Here is a 23,595-nt window from a genome sequence, read left to right as displayed (position 1 = left end):
TGGAGCTGATCAAGTGAGTGAATAAAAACAACCAAATTTAAATTACATTGATACAATATTTTCTTCTGGAAATAGCATCCTGTAACATTGCATTTAAAAAAAAATCTTGGGTATTTTGAAAAAGCTTAATATTTTGGTTATTGTCATCACAGGTTTTAGCAAGGCTGTTTTCCAGATCTTATCAATTTTTTACATGTTAGTCCCTCTCCCTAAAGGGAGAAAATAAAATATTGATCTCTAACTGCATTGTAGATGTTATATCTTGTTCATGATGTATAAACTGTGACATTATTTTCCCCTCAAATTAGACCAATATTCTGATTGTATGCCATAATGTCAAGACATGTTAATGACACATAACATACAGCTTTTTAGCCAAAATTGTTTCACATAGTGGAGAATTGAGGTTTACTTCCTGAAACTGATTTAAAACTTTGCTACTGAGAAGTTTTTGTGATCTTACCCTTCTTAAATTTAAATATATTTCAGTATTGTGAACACCTGAATGTAGTTTTATTTGTCTGTTAAGTCTCTTTGCTTTAGAGTATAAAATACTTGTGGAAGGAAATCTTTGTGTTATGCAGTGACTGAAATAGAAATTTTATTTGGTCCATAGGCACAAGATAAATAGCATGAAATATTAACTAAATTACTTAGGAAGTGCTAAGAAGCAAATGAAAGCAGTTGAAAATCATCAATTCTTACTATTTTTATTAATTAAATAAACATCTATTTATGTTTTACTTTTGCTAAAGCCTTTGTCTTTGAACTCATACTACAACTAAGATCTGTGCTACATCCACAGGGATGGGAACCTGAGCTGGTTCTGGGCCACATCACTTTAACTTTTTTTTAAATATGAGAAGTCTTTTTTTAAATATGAAAAGTCTTTAAATATGATAGTCACAGAGTACTATCACCTCCCTGACAGAGTGCAGGGAGTGAGCTTGGTTTTGGGCCACAGCTCCCAGTTCAGGTGTGACAGAAAGCAGGATATTTCTGTGCTTTTCAGGATTTATATCCTGGCTTCTCTTTCTATGCCTTTATATATATATTGTATAAATTATTTTAGGGACAAAGGAGTGAACACTCAGGCTTTCTGGATTGGTTTGTTTCTCTTAAATCCTGATGAAGGATTTGCCTGGATTGATGGCTCCCCTGTGAGTATTTATTTGCTGGATATTAATTTACTTTCTGTCTTTTAGAAAAGATATCGTTTAGAATATATACTGAATAGATGCAGTGCACTGTCTTAACACATAATTGCCTGTGTTTCACCCCTGGTACCCAGTTATATCCCACCTTCAACAGTCTGTGCCCTTAGACCTTCACAGCCTCCCAAAATGGGCACTGCTGTATGGCAGTGTATGGTACAGGGAAGTTCAGTTGCCAACTTTCACAAAAGAAGATAAATGTGACTCCCTCTGTCCATCAGTTTTTCTTTTATAAAACATGGTTTTCTATACCATGTAGTCTCTGCACCTTCTTCAGGGGGTGGTGGGGAAAGTAACCTGACCAGCATGACCTTCACAGCCCTCTCAGGTCTGTTTGAACTCCTACTGATCCCATAAAAAAGGTACTTGAGATGATGAGATACTGAAATTGTGTCATGATGGCAATCTCAATTACTTCTATTCAGCTCGAACCACACAGTAATTGATATGCATTTCCAACACAGGTAATTTATGAGAACTGGGAGGAAAATGAACCCAACAACTATGAAGAACTTGAACATTGTGTTATGTTTAATAGATCACCCCAAATGCGCTGGAACGACTTGCGCTGTGAACATTTACTTAATTGGATTTGTGAAACAAAAAAAGGTATTATTATTTCCCCATTTAATTGGAGCAATAAACCCAAGCTTAAAAAGCAAATTTTATGGATTTAAACAAATTGAAAGGAAGAAAGACACTGGGAATTGTTCATTTTAACACCAGTTGCAGTGACGGCAACACATAAAACAGGCAGAATGAATTGAAATATTTCTCTTGTCCTTGGGTGCAGGAAGTTAGAGTATCCCTATTACTTCATCTGTAGTTTTATCTCTTTCTGGCATGGGTTGAATAAATTTGTGAAGCAAAGGTACTTATCCCCTCTTCTTTTTTCTATTCCCTCTATTTCTATCTGCTTCAGGCTTACTCAGGATAGCTGTAGATGCAGGACGCTAGAGTTCTCTTTACAAAAGTGAAAAAAGCTTTGCTTCCCACTGTGAAACAACTAATGGGAACCAAGAGAGGGATCAGTTGCTATAGGAACCAGCAACTCTGAAAATGAAATCTGATCAAAAGTGGAGGCTGGTGTAACCTTGATGGACTCCTGCATCCACCAACTTTGCCTGGAAAGCAGGGCCCCAGTGCCAAAACTCCCCCACCTGGTGCCAGGCTCACAAAATGGATCTGACAGATGTTGGGGTGCCTCCCAGCAGGAAGTGGAAATGGGGTCTGCGTGGGCTGAAGAGATGAAGTGACAGCTGACAATGAAAGAACTTGATTTGTTTAATCAGTCCTCCTTCTACATCCCTGCTTCCTGGTGGTAAACTGAGTATTTGTATGCATCTCCATGGAGAAGGAGATTTTCAAAACCTTCTTGAAATGAAAAGAAAGTTGGATGCACACAGGGAACTACTAGGAGGCACAATAGGAAGGGGAAGGGATAAGCAGTTACATAGAAATACTGAGTGTATCTAATATTTGATGACTCTGCCAACAAAACTCCTGAAGGGTGAATAAGGCACCATGGTAACATTGAAAAATTGCTTAACTGAAAAGGAAGAATCACGGTTCCCTTTTGGTAAATTAGTCACACAAATGCACCATCCAAGCCTTAATTTCTGCCTACCAGCTCAAAGCAGCACATCCTGTGCAGCCCTTTCTGGCACACTGAGCATGCTGCTTTGTGTGGATGTGTCTCTCTGCTCTTGGTGAGATTACTCAGAAGGAGCTCAGAAACCATGACACAAAGACTCTGATCAGTTTATCTTGATCCTAGATCTCCTTTCAAAAGCAGGAAAAAAAAAATCTAGAAATTCATCTTGTAATTGTGAATCTAGACTATGTGATAATCAACATGACAGAAGACATGCTCAGATGTGAATTCCCTCACATGCACTTAAGACATCTATTTACAAAAGATATTCCAGCTTTCCAAAAACAATGAATGTTACAGTTATGTTAGGATTAAACAATAAATTAAAAATGACCAGAACTATATGAATTAATAATGAAGACATTGAAATAATTTTAGTTCTATTGTTCACTAAATACTTCAGAAGAAAGTGTTTAAATGATACCAAAATAATTTTACCTGATTTTTCTTTTTTTTGGTTGTTGTTTATTTCTCATCAAACTATTTCTGTCACTTCTGTAATACTGTGTTTCTGTCCATCAAACCACAGTAGAAATGTGAGACTTAATAGTCCAGAGGTACAAAATAACAGGCATTCATGTGAAAGCAGAGCTTCCTTTGAGAGGCTATAGATGGCTTTGTGAATACAGCTAATTTGCTTCCTCCTGGTTCAACCTGTAATCAGAAACTTGGGTTTGATATCTATTGGCTCGTCAGGACTCTTAAAAACAGACTGTCCTAGTAAAAGCCAAGGCATCAGGAAAGGAAGAATTCATTGACACACTGGAAGTTACACCTGACATTAGCAATAAACAAGCATTAAATTTTCAGTACTTGTGGATAGTCTATTACCATCTAGGTAAGCTTTAGAATTTACTATATTGGATTATGTTGTTTGGCTCTAGTCCTAAGAATACAAAAAAAAATTAATCATAGAGTATCAAGTGAAAATGCTAAAACAAATTTTCAAAGTAATTTTTGTTTAATCTACTACAAATTTACTGTGAAACATGGATTTTTTGACACAGTGTTTTTGGATATACATTACTGTAAAGTACATATTTTTCACTAGCTAAATGTGTCTAAATTATACACTTACTTAAATATGGCAGAATGTGCTATAAATTCTTGAAAATACATTATCTGATTCATAGTTTGGTGGGTTTGTTTTTTTTTACGCTCTATTTTACAAAGCATGTGAAACTACTTAAAGCAAATATCCCTGATTTTTTTTTTTTTTAATTTGGGATGTTGCTTATGAAAATCTTCTATTTTTCAGGTACACTGATAAAGCCTGAAGCAAATTACAAACTTGGTAGGTTTTTTTTCTCCTTTCCAAAGATTACTGTATAATTTTCAGACTTTGTACAGACCAGATAAGAAAACATTATATATGTTTCTTTATCTTTCAGACTATCAGCTCACCAATGATGGATGGATTATATATGAAAATAAGCAGTACTATTTCAGCAAAGAACATGTCCATATGGAAGAAGCACGGAGGATTTGTCAGAAGAACTTTGCTGATCTTGTTGTCATTGAGAAAGAAAGCAAAAGACGATTTCTCTGGCAATATGTAAGCAGAAAGCCTATTAATTATATGTAGTTGAATTTTGAAGCACAGCAGGTGATAAAATACAGGGAACATACTAAATATTTAGAAGGCTGGAGTCCTGAGCTATTGTCCTACATTACTTATTTATAAAGCAATAGATTTGTTCAGGACCTGTAAAATTACTATTGTTTTTAATAGGTAGAGAAAAATGCAAATATTAAAGGTGCAGCAAAGGATAGTTCAGGCCCAGGTTGCTCAACTTTTCTAATATATGTAGTGTTCAGCACAGTGATAATTGCTTTTCTGTCCAGTGGATTCCTCACTCCAGGATGTTCCACATATCTCTGTTGCCTGCTTGAAACCTGAGTCTGAACCTACCATATTCTTCTGTGAGGCTCAAATTAAAAAAAAAAAAAAGGAAAAATAAATCACAGGCATGATTAATTTGCTTTCAGATTTTTGCTTGACATTGAGGAGCAAGTTAGTGCGTAACTATTAATTACTTCTATTTCAGATTTACACAAAACACAGAGGAAAATCATATTTCATTGGCTTAGTTGTCAGCTTTGATCAGAGATTCAGGTGAGTAAAGAAAAACTGGTAATGGACAACAAATGATGGTAACTTCATCTCACTCAGGGAGCATTTCTGTGTGCTTTCATCTTACAAGTTAAAAACTGTTGTACAACTGACTTCTGGATAGTTTTCAGGAGATGTCTCAGATCCAAAGTATTCTATATTTAAGCAGAGAAATGCATTTTCCTTCCAAACTTGGTAGAGCAAACCCAATAAAAATTCATGGCTAAGGTGCAGCTCACTTAATGCCTTACACTGCGAGAACTGTAACCCTCCATAAGTAGTGAGGAGAAGCAGGTAATTGTAAGATGTTATTTACCTGATCCGCTCTTGACATCAACCTAAGGGTGAGATTAACTCTGACCACCAATGGCTACAGAGAAAGCCCAGGAGGTTTTGATAAAATATACATGTAAGTGTTAAATCAAATTAATCCCAAGTGGTTCAAGTTATATGAGATGGAAGCTAGAAGCATAAGCAGCACCTACTCCAACAACTTTCTGAAATTTCTGGCAGGAAACTTGTTTTAACAATCCATTTGTAGAAGCCTTTCAGGAGGCTTTCTGGCACGTGAAGGATGTCATCCGTGCCTTGAATGTGGTAGTACTAAACAGAGGAGAGGCAGCAGTAGTGCTGTGGCTATGTCCTCTCCAGGATATGTAGAGCCTTTGCCCTCTGGTCACTGCTAATACCTTGTTTAGCCCTCTGCCCAAAAGCCCTTGAGAGTAATGACTGCTGAGATGTCTGCTGGCAGCCACTGTCCCCTTGTTTTTTCCAGATGGCTGGATGACAGCCCAGTGAACTACGTTGCCTGGGCTCCAAATGAACCCAATTTTGCAAATAATGATGAAAACTGTGTGATAATGTCCAAAGATTTTGGTGAGTAAAATAGCAGCAAGAAATATTTGGGTAAAATTTAGCATCAAAATCCAAAATGTTTGGTACATATTTAAATCTGAGGCTACCCCACAGAGAGGTAGTTCAACAATACTGACATTTTTTCGTAACATGCTCAAGTTTGAAACTGTCATCACTTAGAAAAGAAACATGTTCAGAAGAAGTAGGAGTGCATTTGGGTAAAAGTGTTTCATTTGTGCTTTATGAATGCCATCTGAGCCTGACTGCTGTAGTGGTTGTACAAGAGTTTTTTCTGTATTCTGTAATCTTTACAACAATTATCTGTATTCCAATTTTTTACAGGCTTATGGAAAGATGTAAGTTGTGCTGTGAAAAATGCCTTTATCTGTGAAAGGCACAATTCAACTTACTCAGGATTTGCTCCTACTGTGCTTCCACCTCTGGGAGGATGTCCTGAAACTTGGCTTTTGTTTAACAATAAGGTACAGCAATAAATCTCAGCCATATTTAGGAGATTTGCTCTAGGTGAAGAAAACAACTATCGCTTTTATTTCATTAAATAAATTCTCTCTCTTTAAACACTAACTTACTAAGAAGTATGCTAGTTAGCAATGCAGTGCATTTTCAGGTTGGAAAATTTGTAACTAAATATAAAGAAAAAGGTGATTTGAATGTTTGAAATTATAATTTTTGTAAATATCTGTGTGCCTTTAGCCATAGCTACTTTTCTAGTTTCTAGATACTTCTGCTTATTTTAGGCATACTTACTGCATGGAAATCCTGATCCATTATCCTTATCTGTAAATGTAACACTGTTTTTCTGAGTAACAAAGATGAAAAAATGAAAGGTCACGCTTTTCGTGAGTAATCAGCCATCACAGGAACTCATCTTAAGCTGAGTAACACAAACAGCAATAAATGTCAACTCAAATATTTGACAATATCAAGCATTGCTTTCTGCTAAGTTAAGCAAAAAAACCTGGATGTATGAAATTTAAAAAAACCCCAAAAAACAAACAACAGAGGAAAACCGAAAATCAATTCCACAATGCAATCAATAGGAAAAGTTTTTATGCATTCAAAGGGCATGAAGAGGGAGGAGCCATGTCTTCTGTCCCTCAGAAGATGCACAAAAAATATTTTACACTGATATTCAGGGAAAACACTCAATCAGAAGGGCACTTCTTCCTGACACTGTTCCACTCGTGTGAGTTCTCACATGAGCTGAGGTTTTAGCACTCCATCTGTGGTATATAATTGAAAAAACTTGACCTGCTCCAAATTAAGTTCATAATCAGGAAATAGTTCCAGTCCCTCAAAAATTCTACTTTTCAGTAATTTAATTCCTCAAAAGCTTTTGGTGGTTGTCTGCTCTTTCCCAGCAGTAACCCCACATGATTGTAAGTGCTCTGCACATATCACAGGGATTGGTTGGGTCTCCTTGCTGGCTGACAGTATTTGTGTTCCAGCAGATCCCCCATCTGCAGCTCTTTGCATGCAGGGACTGGCACAGAATTAACCCAAATCAATGGTTTTAAAATGATTTGACACCCAGAAGTCTGTCTAATCCTTTACTCTCTCCACAGTGTTATAAAATATTTGGAGCCAGAGAAGACGAGAAACTAACTTGGCACTCAGCACGAAGTGTTTGTAGAGAATTAGGGGGAAATTTGGCCTCTATACACAATAATCAAGTGCAAGGTATGACACCTGAGCCTTACAGCACTATGTATGAAGCCACATATTTCACCATCTAATGATGAGGCTGAAACTACCTTCAGACCTAAATAACCTGCAAAGGAAGACCTGGAGGTGTTTGATCCAGAGGGCGGACTGCAGTGAGATATTATGACACTTCCCAAGTTTTAGCAAGCATCATCTGTGGAAGGACTAGAATAATCTATTCCCCATGGTCTTGGAAGATGGGATAAATTGTAATAGTTAGACATTAAACAGACACCCATCAGAAATCACATATCTGCAGCTGATGCTACCTTGGGAAAGACAATCGTGTTGAAGTCACTTCTGGCCCTGATTTCTATAATATTTCCAAGAAGCCTAAATAATTTTTATCAAAAAATGATTTCCTTTTTTCCCCCTCCTTTTTTCCCTGAAATCAAACTGCTTCACTTTGATTACCCATTATAATTTTTTTCTTTTACCATTCATTAATAGCCTAATAATACTGAGGTTGGTATTTCCAATAGATTTAGAAGATGATTGGTTGTTGTTTTATTTGTAATTTGATTTACATGGAATTTGAAGAAAGGAAACTCCTCAGGTACTTTTTATTTTATTTTATTTTTTAAAATCTATTTTCTTTCAGCTTTCCTCACCTTCCACCTAAAGGATGTTGCCAGCGAAACATGGATTGGGCTGAATGACATTAACAGTGAGGATACCTATCTTTGGACAGATGGAAGTGTTTTTGACTATTCAAATTGGGCCCGAGGATTCCCATTCAGAGACAAATTCACAGTGGTTGACTGGAAGTATATTACAATAGAGGTAAACAGAAATAAATCAAAAAATGCATAACATAAATGACATACTAAATGTTTGAGTGACCAGCCTGAGTTCTCTCTCAGCGAAGATCTGATCTTTAATAGCTTAAAGCAGAAGTCAACTGAAATTTCAAAGATCAATTTTTTAAAACTTTAATCAGAAATTAATAGGCCTGTTTAGAATCTAGGCTTACTTTCATTCCTTTGTCAAAGTCTAGAAATGCAGAAAAGGAATCTTTACTGCTAGAATTAATTACACTTTTTGTAATTATTATATTTTAGTGAAAATATTCAGTGTTACTAGTTGTGATTTTTATTCTGCTTTATTGTTTTTCCTTGTATAATGCAAATCCAAATGAAACTCCAACAAATTCAGTACAGATTACCATTAACTCCATAGTAAAAATAACTTCAATTTGAGGAAGGAGGAATTTTAATTAACTGACAAAAGTTCTTGCAGCAATTTGCCAGTGAAAGTACATTTGCTTAAGATTTACAATAGAATACACTTAATTTCCAACAAGCAATACATGAAAAGAGCCAGAAATTAGAAAAGAAAGCCATTATTTTTTTTCTCCTTACATCTATTTCTATTATTTTGCTGGAAATTTTGCATTTTATCAGCAACAAGTCTATTTTTCATTTTTTCCCTAGACTGATTGTATTACAATGACAAAAAGGTCTGTAGATGATGCAGGATTATGGGAAAATACTGACTGCCAACATAAAAAAAGCTATATTTGTCAGATGGAGAGCGGTAAGTTTTATTTTTCACCTTTTTTTTTTTTTTTTTTTTTTTTTATTGCAAAACATTTACTGAACAATCTGGTCATTACAACTCAGAGAAGATGACCTTGCCTACCCTGCAGACATCCACACCGAAATCAGGTCCTTGGCACACAGACACTTTGAAGAACAGGATTCACCTTCTTAATCATAAGAAAAATGTACAAACCAGGTTCCTAGAAGGTCTCTGTCTTCAAAATGTCAGTTTTCTCTATTAACAGAAAAGTGTAGCCATCTGTGCTTTACCCAGCTACCACAGATATAGGTGCCTGAATGCAGTTATTTTGCAAATACAATACAAAAAGACAAATCCCTCAGTAACTTCCAGCCAGGGGTCAACCGAGGCCAATTAAACTGATTAGTTTGCTCATCAGTCTCTAGAGAGGCCTTCATATCACAAGAACAGCAATACTCAGAAGGGCAAAAGTTCCAGTTTTCTTCATGGAGCCTTAGGGTGGGAGACACATCCGGAGCACAGCTACACTGCAGAGTCTGCAGGAATAAAAACAGGGAACTGCTGAGCAGCAAGTCAAAATAGAGGAAGAAGCCACAGCTGGGTCAGATGATTCACAGCTCTGTCCCATGCAAGTGCAGAAAGCTGCATGAGGATGGCACAAGCAAAAACAATTGCCAGGGCATCCTCAACAATGACTGAACACAAAGTTGATGTCTTTTCTTCTGTCCCCATCACTACCTCTAGGCCCTTGTCTTCTACTTTTGCATACGTAATTATAGGTACAAATACAGTTTTCTTTTTTACTTCATCCTACGAGGAAAAGATGTAGCAGCATGGTCACAAAATTTGCTTAGAAAGAAATTATTTTGAGACTGAAGTGGTGTGAAGATCCTGTCCTGTGGTCATGCCTGGGAAAAACTTCACCTGCACTGCGGCAGGGGGCACGGAGAGCTTTGGGGAGAGGATTGTGGTGGAACCAGTATTGACATAATTTCATCTGGACAGTCTATGTCTATAGACACACACAGCTCATGCTCTGCCTCTCTCTAATCCCTAAATGTGTTTTTACACCATAGTTTAAAATAATTCCAAATTGCCATTAAAATATATCTCTTTGGTTTTATATAAGAAATGCTGTTACTTGATGCTTGTGCTGCCATGCTATATTCATCTGTTACTCAAAAGCAATACTGCTATCCAGCAGCTAGTAATTTTTCACTGTTTTCTCCTCTTCTTTTCAAATTTGTATCTCTTTCCTACAGAGCCTGAACTGTTTCACCCCACAAGTGCTCCAGATTTCGATTTTGTCCATTATGGCAACAGCAGTTATTTAATCATTCCTTCTAAAATGAATTGGGAAGAAGCAAGAAAAGCATGCAAGGAGAAATCTTCAGAGCTTGCCAGCATTTTTGATTATTACAGTAATATATTCTTGCTGCTGCAGGCAGTGCGGTATGGAGAGCCCTTATGGATTGGGCTCAACAGCAATGAGGTAAGATTAAAAAAATAATAGTTGGTAAAGTTAAATGCTGCTACTATTAGCGCGAGAATTGTAGCATGAACAGATTTAGAAACCCAGGACTGGTGGACATTCTCACATCTTTCGACTTCGTTGATCTTAAATCATTAAACGCCATTTTAAGCAATGGAGAAAGATGAGAACCTTTGGCCCTGCTGGACTCTCTTGACTAGTTCTGCGTGAATTTTGGAATAAACTTTCAGATGGCCATTTTTAGGACAGGTGATCCCTACCCAAAGGCTCCAAGATGGTCAGGAGGGCTAGTGCCTCATGATCATTGGCAGCTGTAGCTTTTCCATTACGTTTTGGTTCAGAAGGGTTCCTAGGCCAAACCACACACCTTTGAACACACACTCTTTGTTATACCTGCTAGGTCCACCACTTCATAAGGGAACACTCAAGTGATAATCAGCATTATTAGCTCTGTGACTGAGTGACAAATTGAGCTTCAGCTTCTGCACTGAATATGCAGCTGCTAAATGCACTTAATTATCATGTTTCTATTTCACTGTTCTTTGATCTGACTAAACCACTTTGATAATAAAAATGAGCTTTTTCATCAGTAATAATCATCTTAACTATTCATTGTTTTTACTAATTGTGATCGACACTGATGTATAACATAGCAAAAGATGTCTGAAATACAGTATCCCTAGGGACACTTGTAATAAGTATTGTGTAAAAATAGAATTTCCACTTATATGATGCAGCAACAGTCTGATAAAGCCCTCAGAAGGTTGAAAAATTGTCTGAAAAATGAATTTGTTGTTAAACAATACATATTTTCACTACTCTAACAGTGTCGTCCCTGCCTCCACCAGAAAAAGTGCTCACATAAGTGATGGGTAGTCACCAACCTTAAAAGAAATCCTTCCACTTGCACAAGTGCACAGGGCAATTCTACCCAAACCAAAATAATAGTGCTTAAGTCTGCTTGATACCAAAGCTGGTTGGTTTCAGACATAGCAATATGATTTAGAAAGCAGCTAAAATTCCATTTTGATCAAGCTTGAATCACCAGACATTCCCCTAGTACTTATAAACAAGCCATCCTTGATCTTGCAGAGTCAAGCTTTGTGGTTCCTCCTGTTTCCCAGGCAGTGAGTGACCTTGCCCTGTTGATGCCAGGTTCAGTATGACCTTGTGCACCTGGCATCTCTCTTGACACAGCTAGACACTGGAGTGAGATCACATCTTATCCCCCTCTTCTTAATGGCAGCAATATATTGTCTGTGTCTTTTTGCTTTTTCTTGTAATTCTTCTGATTCTTCCTGGAAAAGACAAAAGGGGAGGAAGAAAGACTAAACAAAGACTCAAGAATTCCCGCTCAACATATTTCTTATTACAAAGTAATAATTTTCTCTGGTTCCTCATGGTGATGGTGCAGTTTGCTCTTGAATGTTTCTTCTCAAAACTGCTGGAGCTTAGAGTCCTTGTTTAATAGCCAACTCTGAGGCCCATTTCCACCTCAGCTTTCCACAGGTTTCCTTTTCTTACAGTTTTGCTGCTTTTCGTGAAGATCTGACTCTTCTGGGATGGTGATTCCACCTTACAACATTGACAAGGGACTGTGTCCCCAGGGAGCATTATTCAGCCTTCAAAACACTTCCATGGGCTGTTCCAGCACAGGAGCCATACTGCTGTGTCCGGGTTTTATGTTGCTGTGTCCTGATTCAACAGGACAGTATTTTAACAGTATTAAAACAGTATTTTAACAGTACTAGCACGGATACACAAACTGAGCTGCCTGTATCACTTTGAAAATGTGCTTCTGTGCGACTGCATTTAGCTGAAACAGCAGATGAGAGTTTAGAAAAGTTATGTCAAATGTCTGTTTCAATTTTAGAATTACGGATATTATAGATGGACCAATAAAAGGAAAGTAAGTTTTTCTAAGTGGAACTATGGAGAACCAAAACAGAAAATAGCCTGTGTCTATCTAGCACTCTCTGGGAGCTGGAAAACAGCACGTTGTAATGAGAAATATTTTCCTGTCTGCAAAAAATCTGAGGGTAAGCAATGGCAATGACTTTTGGTGTTATGGCAGAAACCTTGCTTTATCTGCTTTGCTTGAATTACAAATTTCTAAGTATATATCAAAGAATAATAAGGCTGAGTATGTAATATCAGTACCTTTATTTTGCATGACAATGTTTTATTTTGATGGAGTTGGCATTCACCAGCCAAGATCTTGCCATTTTACTGGACTGGAATGATAGCTGCCATGGGAACAGGGAGAGAGATGACAGAGGTTATGGGAACATCAGGCATCTCACATTGAGTCTAGAGTGAAACTGTTTTGCTAACAGAGGTTTTATGGGAACGTCTGTAATCAATTAATTCCACTGAGTATAAAATAAAATTCCTTTCTTCAGCATAAACACATCATTCTTACACTGGTTGTTACTTTATTGCTATTAGATTCCGAAAACTGGATATAGGAGAAAGAGTTGTATCTGATAAAAAGGGTCTGTTATTGGCCCCAAAAAAGTTCATACTTCATAGGGTTTGTATGGGTAGCACTGAGGAATACTACACAGTAAAACTACAGGCAAACCTCAGGATGGGACTGAGTTTTTTGCTTTCTCATTTGGATTAGAATAACATCTGTTAACTCTAGCGACACACACTTAATGGAAACTCAGAGTTTATTTGGGGACTTTTGGGTTTGTTTTTGTTGTGGATTGGGTTGGGCATTTTGTGGGTTTTTTTAATCGGTTGGTTGTTTTTTAATTTCTTTTCTGGGACATTCTCTGAACTTCATAGCTGTTAATTTGCAACTTTTCTTTTAAAACCACGAGTACTAAGTGACAATGTTGCCTTTTCATAATGTCATTGCTTGTAGGAAAATGAGGGGTTACTACATAAATTATCAATGAGCCTCAGATTACTCTATGCTTTGTCAGATATAAAGATGTTCAGAAATTTTATGGAAGGATTGTTATCTTGAGGAAAATATTAAATGGGAAATTTCTATTATATGATATTTCATTTTAAATAAAACTTATTTGAATTTTTTGAGAGTTTGGGAGTTTTCTAGGGGTGCTTTTTTCTGCTTTTTAATGCTTCTTTTATTTATATAAATTTGTTGATTATAACAAAACAAACTAGACCCAAATTCTTGAACACTCAAATATCCTTGAAACAGTCCAAGTTTGATTTAGTTAATAACACAGAAGAGCACAGATTCACACTGAGTCATCCTCTCACAGCTGACCAGCTCTGATCCTCATTGTCACTCTTGACTTAGACACTGATAATTCTAGCACTGTGTGCCAAAGAATACTTTAAATACTTTTAAGAAAAGGTTTTAATGTATGATTTCAGATATGAAGAACTGCAATCCTTACTGAATGAAAGCACTTATAATTTCTCATTTCTTCTAGATGTACTTCCTTCTGATCCCCCCCAGGGTATTGGACAATGTCCTGAATCTGATCACATATCTTGGATTCCTTTCCGAAGCCACTGTTATAACTTCAATGCCAATGAAATGAGCTGGGCTCAGTCTGTGACTCAGTGCATTCAATCAGGTAATTATTATTTTTACCCAAATATAGAACTTCAATCTTGACATTAAAAAGAAGTCTCAAAAAAATCTTGAAAAGTAATAATGCAAAATCTGCAAATATTGAAAATAAGGAATAAGGGTCTCATTTATTTTTTACTGTTATGTGCTTTTCAGTTATGTTGATTTTAAGGGGATTTCCTTGTTCTATTTTTCCAGCTGTGCTTGTTTCTTGTAATATTTCTTCATTCACAAAATGTTTTTAGTAAGATCTCTGGTTTTAGTAAGATCTTAAATTTTACGTGATTATAAAAAAACCCACTTCTTTCTGGCCTTATCCCTTCTTTTCCACATATTTCCCTACACAATATGCAAAGTGAATATCATAATAACAATCACTCATTTTTAACACGGGCTGTGTGATCCAAAAGGGGTTGATCCAAAAGGGGTTGCATGTGCTGCCTGGTAGCCCTTGCTCTATCAGCAAGGCTCCCTGGCAGGCTGCAGAGCCTGGGGAGGGAAAATGCTTCCCTCCTTCTCCTTGGAGACATCTATTCCTGGCCAAGACCAGGAGCAGTACCTTGGCACTCTTTCACCTTTGCTGCTGAGTCATCAGCTATTTCATCCATGTCTCAGGAGGCCAGGAAAGAGAAAATAAATGGATCCTTTGTTTCATACCTTTTTAGATCCTCTTAGCCCTCTTACGCTACCACCACTGCCACAAAAATTAATACATTGGTTTGAACTGTGGATTTGTTTGTTGTGCAGTATTTCATGCTACATATTACTCTGTCAAACCATGAAGAACAAATAAATAATCACTGATAATTCCTATGAACAATAACATCCAGTCACTTGAAAACATAGTGCACCTTGCCTGGTGTTTAAAAGCCATCATCTTCTCAGTGCTTTTGTGTCTTTCACTTCAGATGACATCTCTCACTGTCTGTGCTGTTCCCCTACAGCTGGGACACTACCTTGTGGTGTCTATTTAAATTCTTTACTCTCTATCAGTGGGAGAGGTTTTTTTATTAACCTTAACCTGTCTCTAAAGCTGTAACTATGTTGGGGATATCTCGAATCATCTTCCTTTGTTTTTTTTATAGGTGGTATGTTGACTTCTGTAGAAGATCTGTATGAATCAAATTTTTTAATAGAACATGCAGATTTATATGCAAGCAAGACGAGTGGCTTCTGGATAGGAATATATAGAAATGTAAATGGTAACTATTTTAAGTTCTATAAATAATTGTAACCAGACTTCATTAAATGGACAAAATTATTAATAAAATTAATAGATTTTAAGCAACCAACTGAGGTACACTTGGAGTTCAGACCTGAGTCCTCTCAGAGGTTGTCTCCTATTCCTGGTCTCTGAGAAAACTTTTCCTGTTGGGAAAAAAAGTCCTGATGGGTTCTCATCTTCTCTTGGCTGGGGAAGACTCATGTGGGACCTGTGGGAGTCCAGCCAGAGCCCACGGCATTGAGCTCCTCTCTGACTCTATGGAGAAAATCAGGCTGCTTGCTACAGCATGCAGTAGAAAACATGCATCTGGAAGAAAACACTGCTATCAGACTACAAGCAGTCAGAAAAGGTTTTATTTTAGATTATTTTCAGCCCATTGAAACATCAGAAGTTTTTTTTTAGAGTTTATAAAAAGAAGTTTTAATTTTAACTAAATGTATGATTTAGCATTACAGTAAAAGCTGCTTGATTTTCATTGAGTGCTAATGAAATAATAATTGAGACATTTTTTAATAAAAATTCTGAATTCTTTTTTTTTCCATTTGAAATTTTAATATCCTAGGCAAACATACAGAGAAATATAAATTAAAACTGTGATATTATTATAACTGAAAAATCTGCAAATCATAATTTGGGAAAGCAATTATATTGTTTTTGAGACAAGAATCAAATGAGATAAAATGCATCAAAAAAACAACCACAGATGGAATTTCTGAAGAAAGTAGTATTGCTTTATAGGCTGAAAAAAGTAATATTATGTCAATATTCACCAAGGTGAAGACCTTTCCTGTGGATCTATTAGTATTGATGCTAACATTTGCCACATCAGGGCAGCTGCTTTGGCAAGACAACAGTGCCTTAGACTTTGTCAACTGGGCTGAGGGGCAGCCCTCGGGGGACGAGCTGGCTTTCTGTGTGGAGCTGTCTGCGGCCACCGGCTGCTGGAGTGTCCTGCCCTGCTCTTCCCAAAAGGGCTTTATTTGTAAGAAACCAAAGAGTAAGTGACTTCTTTAATATTCGCTCTTTCCTTTGATGGTTTTATTTCAGTAGTAATAGCACAATATGAGTGTTGCAAAGGACTGACACAAATGTTTAAATGTTCAGACAAAAATAACACAAATGTATGTTTTTTTGTTTGCCCTGTTTATGATTTCTTGCTTCATAACCTCAGCTTTTCTTACACTACATTTTCTTACATAAGTATTTCCTGAAAATAACCCCAAATTTCTTTATTTTTTTGTTCCCCTCCAACATAAACACATTTTTTTCTACTGACATTCCTATTTTCTTTCTATGGAACAAGAGAGGCATCAATAATTTGCTATTCTTCCTTTTGCTGTACTATGATACATGCTGTTCCAACAAGAGATGGATGAAGCAATTCTATTTAAATAGGAGCGGAAGTGCAATCCAGAGAGCATATAGTGACCTTTGAAAAGAGTAGAAGTGTTTTGGTTAGCTTTTTTTTTTTTTTTTTTTTTTAATATTGTATTTCTGTATAACTGAGCACCATCTGCTTTAGTCAGGAAGCAGAAATATCAGAATATTGTGAGCCAAGCAAGCATGTGGTATTTTGGAGTTTAACTGTTAATTCTGCAAAAAAAGTCCAATTTCCTGCCCTGTTTCACATCCCCAAAGTTCAGGATGTTTCTGACGTTCAGTCCTTTCCCCCACCAAAGCAAACCTGCAGCTGGTGGGGGAAGCAGCAGTCACAGCATTGTTTAGGGCATGTTCTCAAAAGGAAAATTCTGCTTTTAGGACAACACCCAGTTTTCTTTGCAGGCAACAGACACTACTGAATGATAGTGCTCTGTGCCAGACGTCAGAAAGCAGAATGTCACTATCACCACACACTTTATTGCACGGGTTTGACTGTGAGTGGCCCTGATGCGCAGTGCCGAAGTACGGGGGGCATTTATTCCCTGACACCGGGTTCCCCTGCAGAACGGCGTTTCAGCACAACCAGGTGTTTATTCCATTACAGCCAGCTCTGCGCCCTTTCAAGAGACAAATTTAACAGCTGCTTCTCCCTCGTGCTCGCAAACACACCGGAGCTCATCGCATTGCCCTGCTTCTGCTGCAGCAGCCCGGCTCCCGGCGCATCCCCCGCTCCCCGAGCTCCCGCTGCCCACGGGGAGAGCCGTCCCTGCCATGGCCATCTCCCAGCAGCTCCCAGCAGCTCCCAGCAGCTCCCAGCAGCTCCCAGCAGCTCCCAGCAGCTCCCAGCAGCTCCCAGCAGCTCCCAGCAGCTCCCAGCAGCTCCCAGCAGCTCCCAGCAGCTCCCAGCAGCTCCCACCCAGCCGGCCGGGAAAAGCCTTGCAGACGGCGCCCTCTGTGCACAGCCGGGAAAAGCTGCGCAAGAAAGCTTGAGTTTATACGTGTGATTATAGATGCAAATAAACTGTGGTAAATTAAGGCCTGCTGGGTCTCAAAAGAATTCTGTGTGATACAGGAAAGCTCAACTGTCCTCAGCAGTCGATCAAGTTTTCCCAGTCTCCACAAGAAACAGACCTGTTGGAAAGGGCAGGGTTAATTAATAGCGGAGAAGAGTCCTCTGAAAACAGTCAGGAACCATTACTACTTAGCTTGGAAATATTCTGGTTATTACAAAAGAAGCAAGAAGGGGGATTTAATATGCAAAACACTGTAGTTTTATTGAAGGGAATATGATGTTAAAAACCCTTCATGCCTTTTCAGATCTTCTAATTTAGCAGATGTGTTTCCAGAAGTGATGATGATGTGCAGGTTACCAGACCTTTTGCTAACATGAAAGTGTCAGGAAGAAAATATGACCTTTTTAGATTTTGACTAAACATTTGCCTTTATCTTTGACAGCTATTCTTAAAGCAGCTGGAAACGTGGAAGGTAGGATTTTTTCCCCTTCCAATTAATTTCAAAGAGATGTGCTTAAATTTAATATTATTTATTTAGTGTATATATATATATATATATATATATATATATATATATATATATGAGCTTAATTTACTTAATTGCTATTGAATTTTTTCCCAGCCTAATTTATCAGTACCTGTAAGACCCTTAGGGAACCCCAAGACAATCAAATGCTTTGGTAAATCACTCCCTCTCTGGTTCTCCTTTTGTAAGGTCCTCTTTTGGTAATATCTATGAGAAAGACTGACACAGAGACATTGTAATAGATTTTCCACGTGGTAATTAAGGAAGAAATTATAGTTTTCAAAAGTCTTATATTTGTTTGTGACTACAGTTCATTCTAGTTCATTCATTTCTATTTACTTTTTATTTATTTACAGATGCCAAAAAGGACAAAGCCAGTGGTCACCTGAATATATGGATACTACTTACTCTGATCATCATAATTTTACTGGGGGTGGGCTTCATGATTTATTTCTTGTTCAAGATCAAAACTGGAAGTGGAACTGGAAGAGAGGTGAGGCAGAGCAGCAGTCAGCTAGAATACAGCCGTGCCCTAACTGCAGGGGACAATGGAAGTGATGCTACCAACAACAAAGAAAAAAATGAACAGAGTGTTGTCTGATGGGATAACAGAGCCAAAATAAACGGTTAAGCTGAAAAACATATAGCTGAACTAAAGGAAACCTTAGTCTCTCTTAGGTGCATGTAACTTGTGCTATGAAGTAAAATTGGCAGTTATCCCTTTGGTAAAGATTAGGAACTATTGTTGTATTCTCCTCAATAAATACTCTCAGGTATTTATTGACTTAGTACTGTACAAAATTACTAATTAAGCAAGCAACGAAAATAACAGAACTAGTGGGAATTTAGATTTAAAAGTTATGGCTACTTATTTAGGAATTTGTGACAGCATCACATACAGAGTTAAGATTAACACTGAGCACTCTTTGCAGAGCGCTAAACCCTAATGCCTGCACTTTGAGAGTATCTCACCATACTGTTCTGAAGCCTCCACACTGTTACTTAAGTGATGTTTGGAATAAACAGAGATTTAAATTAATTGTTTGTCCCCATTGCTGCCCTTGTCTTATACCCTTAACACAAATATCTTCCTTGTGATAATATTATAAATGCAATGCAAATACTTGTCCTTCATTCATGGCTTCAACTTGAATTTTGCAAAACAAATATATCTTTACATACAGTCTTATTCTATGACTTTGAATGTTTTTTATCAATTATGAACATGAGACTATATGAATAAACAAATGATATATTACATAATAACATTTCAATTATTTCAATTTGCTTAATTAGCATGTGGAGATGATACGTGGTTTGTTCATCTAATGAGTCTTCTTCCTGAAAAAAGAGGTTGACAGGAGGAGACACAGAAACGTGAACAAGCATATGACTAAAAAAGCCATAAATAAACTATAAAATAAAGTAGTTGCCAAGTAAATTTTGAAAGAATGCATACTTGGTTTTAGTCTACTTGATCACTCATTTTAGGATAGCTTTGCTTACTATCCTCCACCTCTCTAATAAATGAACTGATAACTGGGCACAGTGTCCATGATTCAGGCCAGTAAAAGAGTGGGACACAAAACAGTGCCTTGCTAGTGAAATGGTCTAGAGGTTTACTGAGATGTTTAAGTTTTCTAGGAATTCTCTGTTGTCTATGACATTCTGAAGAGAAAAAGATCTCAAGGATCTCTGGGAATTACAAACCTTTGGAAATTGCCTAAGAACTGCAGAGGAGATGTTACATGGCATTGGATTGACAATTTATAGATAAGGCAATTAAACAAAACATATTGCAAGGGATAAGGAATAAAGGCCATTTTTTACTCAAACTACTTTTAATGACAGTCCTCTTGATCTTTCAACTTCTTTTCTTCCCTTCATGTAAGTTACAAAAAATACACTTTTTTTTTTTTTTTTTGTAAATACTGAACTGGATTCTGTGCTGTTTGATGGCTACTGATTAAGGCAAAGTAAATGAAAAGAATAAACAGATAAAAAATCCAATATAATATCATTATTTAAATGTTTTATATTTTATATTGATAACACAACTCCAAAGACTCTGTATTGTATGAATGAGTTTCTTCTATCTTATTAAGTGATGCTTTGCTCTTCCAGAAAAAACTGTTAGATTTGTCTTCATAATAAAGCCAAGAAAAATGAGAGAAAATTTGAAGGGCAATTTCAGCTGAATTTCTTTCCTCCCTTTTTTTCAAAATTACTAAGGGGGTTGTACATCATAGCTGTAGTTCATTTCCACTTAATAAATGACTGAAGCTCACTTGTAAAATTTGAAACTATTCCTCTATTCTTGTCTCATTTATGTTTGGTACAAAGAAATAATAAATTACTTAAGTTCATTTGTACTTTAGGAATGAAATAATTTTGAAAGGCAGTTTTTTCCAAAATCACAGAAAGATTTGTAAAGATTTGGCTCATTTGTATTGGTTCTTCTAATATTAATTCACAAGAAATAACAGCACACTAGTTCTACTAGCTGATACACTGGACAGATAAAAGGCAGATGTATGCATTTTGTCAAGTCACCGAGCAAAATTGAATTGTCCTGTGGGGGTTAATTTTTCATACTGAGATAGTCAATATTGCTCAGTGCAGTAAATTAAATCAACATATCTTTTGCAGCAGTGAAGACCTTTCTTGCTAAGAAATTAGCATATATTTTTCTCTGGGTTTCTTAGGTATATATACCTGACATTTAAGATACATCTATTTAAAGTGCACTCCCTGCTTGTCTTTGAGGGTCAGAAAGTTACAATTCCAGAACAGAACCAAGAAAGTTAAAAACAACTCAGTGGAATGATCTTGAACTGTTCAAACTTTGACAATTGCATTTGAATGGATGGAAACTTCACTTTCAGATGCGAAGTTTGAATTTTGTAATTATTTATAGATTTCAAAATACCACATGTGACAGGATATTTCCTTATTTAGAGCCCAGGGTTTTCTCTTTCAACTAAAAATCTCCAAAACCGAGAAGGAGCCAGCCCCAACTGATTCTTTAAGGACCTCTACTGCAGCAATTAATTTCATCTCATCTCCTTGTGAATAAGAAGACAGAATGAAAAACTTGACCTTTTCTACAGTTTTAGTTTTCCTCTTATTTGTTCATACTGCTTTTCAGACACTTGGTGAGTCTATTTTTTACTATCCCCTGCAAATGTGGATGTGAAAGTGGGCATCTTTGTTGCCTTGATGGTTTCTCTGGATCTTTAAGATTATCACATAGATTTACTACTCTACATTTCATATTTCTGCTAATGGGAGTGGTCCACAGAGGTTTCCACAAAACAGATACAGAGATGTTGATTTACTTTTAAAGAGAGGGGAATATCCAAAATGGGGTAAAGCTGGGAATCAGAAGTCAGGACTGAGTCACATATGTGAATAAAGATTGCCTTTTGGGTACAACTTATTTATTGGTTATGTTTGCTACTCACAAAAAATGAAAAGGATAAAGTAATTTAATAGGGTGTTGCATGTGTATCTCCTAGCCTTAGCATGAGATTGTGTGGGATAAGGTGGAACTTGTGGATTGGTGTAAGGTGTAGCAATGTGGCTGAGAAGAAGCCAGTTAAAAAAAAAAAAAAAATAGAAATATTTGAGAGTCAAGAACAGCTGTGGAATAACTACTACAGCAGTAAGAATTAAGATGAAGGATACTTAAGGCTCTGAAGTTGGGCAAAGACCGACCACAGCTTCCTTTTTAAGTATGATGATAATATTCAAAGATGTGTTTACTTTATCCTTCAGTTCATGAGATTTGTGGAGTGGGGTACACGTCACAGCTTCCAAAAGCAGACATTGTTCCATGTGAGCTGTGATAGCACTACCCTGTGCAAAAAGGGGGTCTCCCACCTGCTCTGTGAGCTGGGAACCCGACCCAAAAGTAGAAACTTCAGACTTTCCAGCAAGAACTCCTATTATTAATCCAAAAATTCTGTGAGGGAAATTAGCTGGTGCTTATGGGACTACATTAAGCACTTATTTACTGAGCGGTAAGAAATTAAAGACTTTATAATATTTAAAACTTTTTGCCTGAATGGACAAGGAAAGAAGAAACTAAGTCTCAGCTTCAAATTTAGATTTGCAGAAGTGAAACTCCTATATTACTGAGCTGGTCAAAGTAATACAGGGATTTTCTGGAAGAGCTCAAGAACTATTCTTTCTGTCATACCCTCCCAGAATTTCCCAGAGACTTTCTCCTCTGTTCACTACCAACATTGGCTTGCCCTAACATCCTACACTTGTCCTAAAAATTTACTTTAGTGTGTGGAGGGGAATCTCACAGCCTCTCGAGAGCTATTCTCTCAGATGGATATGGCAGTCATGCTGCATCTCTGTTTCCAGGTGTGAATTTGAGGCACAGAGAGCTGAAGGGCAAAGCCTTGCCCTCCTGTTCTATAGGTCCTAGAATATTCCTTGTAGTCCAAATTTCAATCCCTCGTGACCCAAAGCCAGTGATAGCTGCATGTTACATGACATTTTTAAGAGCATGCAGCTGTTTGCCCAGGAGGACTTGCTATGCGTGTTACAGCAGAGCAGCAGTTCTGGACAGCCCTTCCCAGCAGGGTTTACTAATCTCAATGGATTACAACATCAGGCTGCCTGTAACCCTCTGGGAGTGTTAACTATCTTGTGTGGCACTCACAATGCACAGGCATGCAGGCCCACACCTATAGTATCTATATGCTCTTCAGTGTTTGTTCTGGTGACAATGTTTGTGATTGATTGTCTGAATTATGTTGACTTCTAATGATAGATGTGCTAAGGAAAGGATGCCGGATCAAGGCAAGGTAACAAGTCACCATTACATAGTTTTTAATTAAAAAAAAAAAAAAAATCCCCAAACCATAACAGAACATGTAAATTCCAGGAGCAAGCGTCACAGAACGCTTGTTCACTAACTCTATTAAGCACAAATACAACCCCATGCAGATGTATGTCACAGGAGCTAAATCTATAATGCATGAAAGTTATGGCCAACTTCCAAATTTTCAGTAAAGGTCTCTTTTGGAATTCTTGAATGAAATGTGCATTTCAGAAGAAGATATATTTCCATTATTATGATCACATATTTGAAGCTCTCTTTATGTAGTTTATGTGCTCTTATTCCTCTGTATTGTGTTCCCATGTATTTACTGAACTGTACTTATTTTTCCTTCCCAGAATGAAATGTGTCTTGAAAATACCATTTGATCCTTGTAAAAATTTGCAGCCTCCTGACATGAGTTTATTCTATTCTATTCTTCAGCACAGAATAAACAGCACATATTTCTCCTCACAATCTCCCCTTA

General features: G+C 37.1%; 2 protein-coding genes across 2 annotated transcripts in view; both read left to right on the top strand.

Moving 5' to 3' along the window:
* LOC128815358 (macrophage mannose receptor 1-like) overlaps positions 1-19,500 on the top strand; it is a 32,850-nt gene extending 13,350 nt beyond the window's left edge. The window contains exons 13-29 of the mRNA XM_053992050.1: positions 1,073-1,160; positions 1,679-1,823; positions 4,127-4,162; positions 4,260-4,423; positions 4,917-4,984; positions 5,757-5,857; positions 6,179-6,318; positions 7,423-7,537; positions 8,163-8,344; positions 8,995-9,097; positions 10,345-10,574; positions 12,448-12,613; positions 13,988-14,134; positions 15,216-15,332; positions 16,185-16,352; positions 18,191-18,220; positions 18,631-19,500. Coding sequence (XP_053848025.1) covers positions 1,073-1,160; positions 1,679-1,823; positions 4,127-4,162; positions 4,260-4,423; positions 4,917-4,984; positions 5,757-5,857; positions 6,179-6,318; positions 7,423-7,537; positions 8,163-8,344; positions 8,995-9,097; positions 10,345-10,574; positions 12,448-12,613; positions 13,988-14,134; positions 15,216-15,332; positions 16,185-16,352; positions 18,191-18,220; positions 18,631-18,875 — 2,245 coding nt within the window. The 3' untranslated portion in view covers positions 18,876-19,500. The remainder of the gene's footprint in view (positions 1-1,072; positions 1,161-1,678; positions 1,824-4,126; positions 4,163-4,259; positions 4,424-4,916; positions 4,985-5,756; positions 5,858-6,178; positions 6,319-7,422; positions 7,538-8,162; positions 8,345-8,994; positions 9,098-10,344; positions 10,575-12,447; positions 12,614-13,987; positions 14,135-15,215; positions 15,333-16,184; positions 16,353-18,190; positions 18,221-18,630) is intronic.
* A 1,859-nt stretch (positions 19,501-21,359) lies between these two features.
* LOC128815344 (macrophage mannose receptor 1-like) overlaps positions 21,360-23,595 on the top strand; it is a 33,887-nt gene continuing 31,651 nt past the window's right edge. Inside the window, exon 1 of the mRNA XM_053992025.1 lies at positions 21,360-21,429. Coding sequence (XP_053848000.1) covers positions 21,360-21,429 — 70 coding nt within the window. The remainder of the gene's footprint in view (positions 21,430-23,595) is intronic.

This window comes from Vidua macroura, chromosome 1 (genome assembly GCF_024509145.1).
Source record: "Vidua macroura isolate BioBank_ID:100142 chromosome 1, ASM2450914v1, whole genome shotgun sequence".
Lineage (NCBI taxonomy): Eukaryota > Metazoa > Chordata > Aves > Passeriformes > Viduidae > Vidua > Vidua macroura.
The sequence above is the reverse complement of the archived record's forward strand: the minus strand, read 5'-3'. Positions and strand labels throughout refer to the sequence as shown.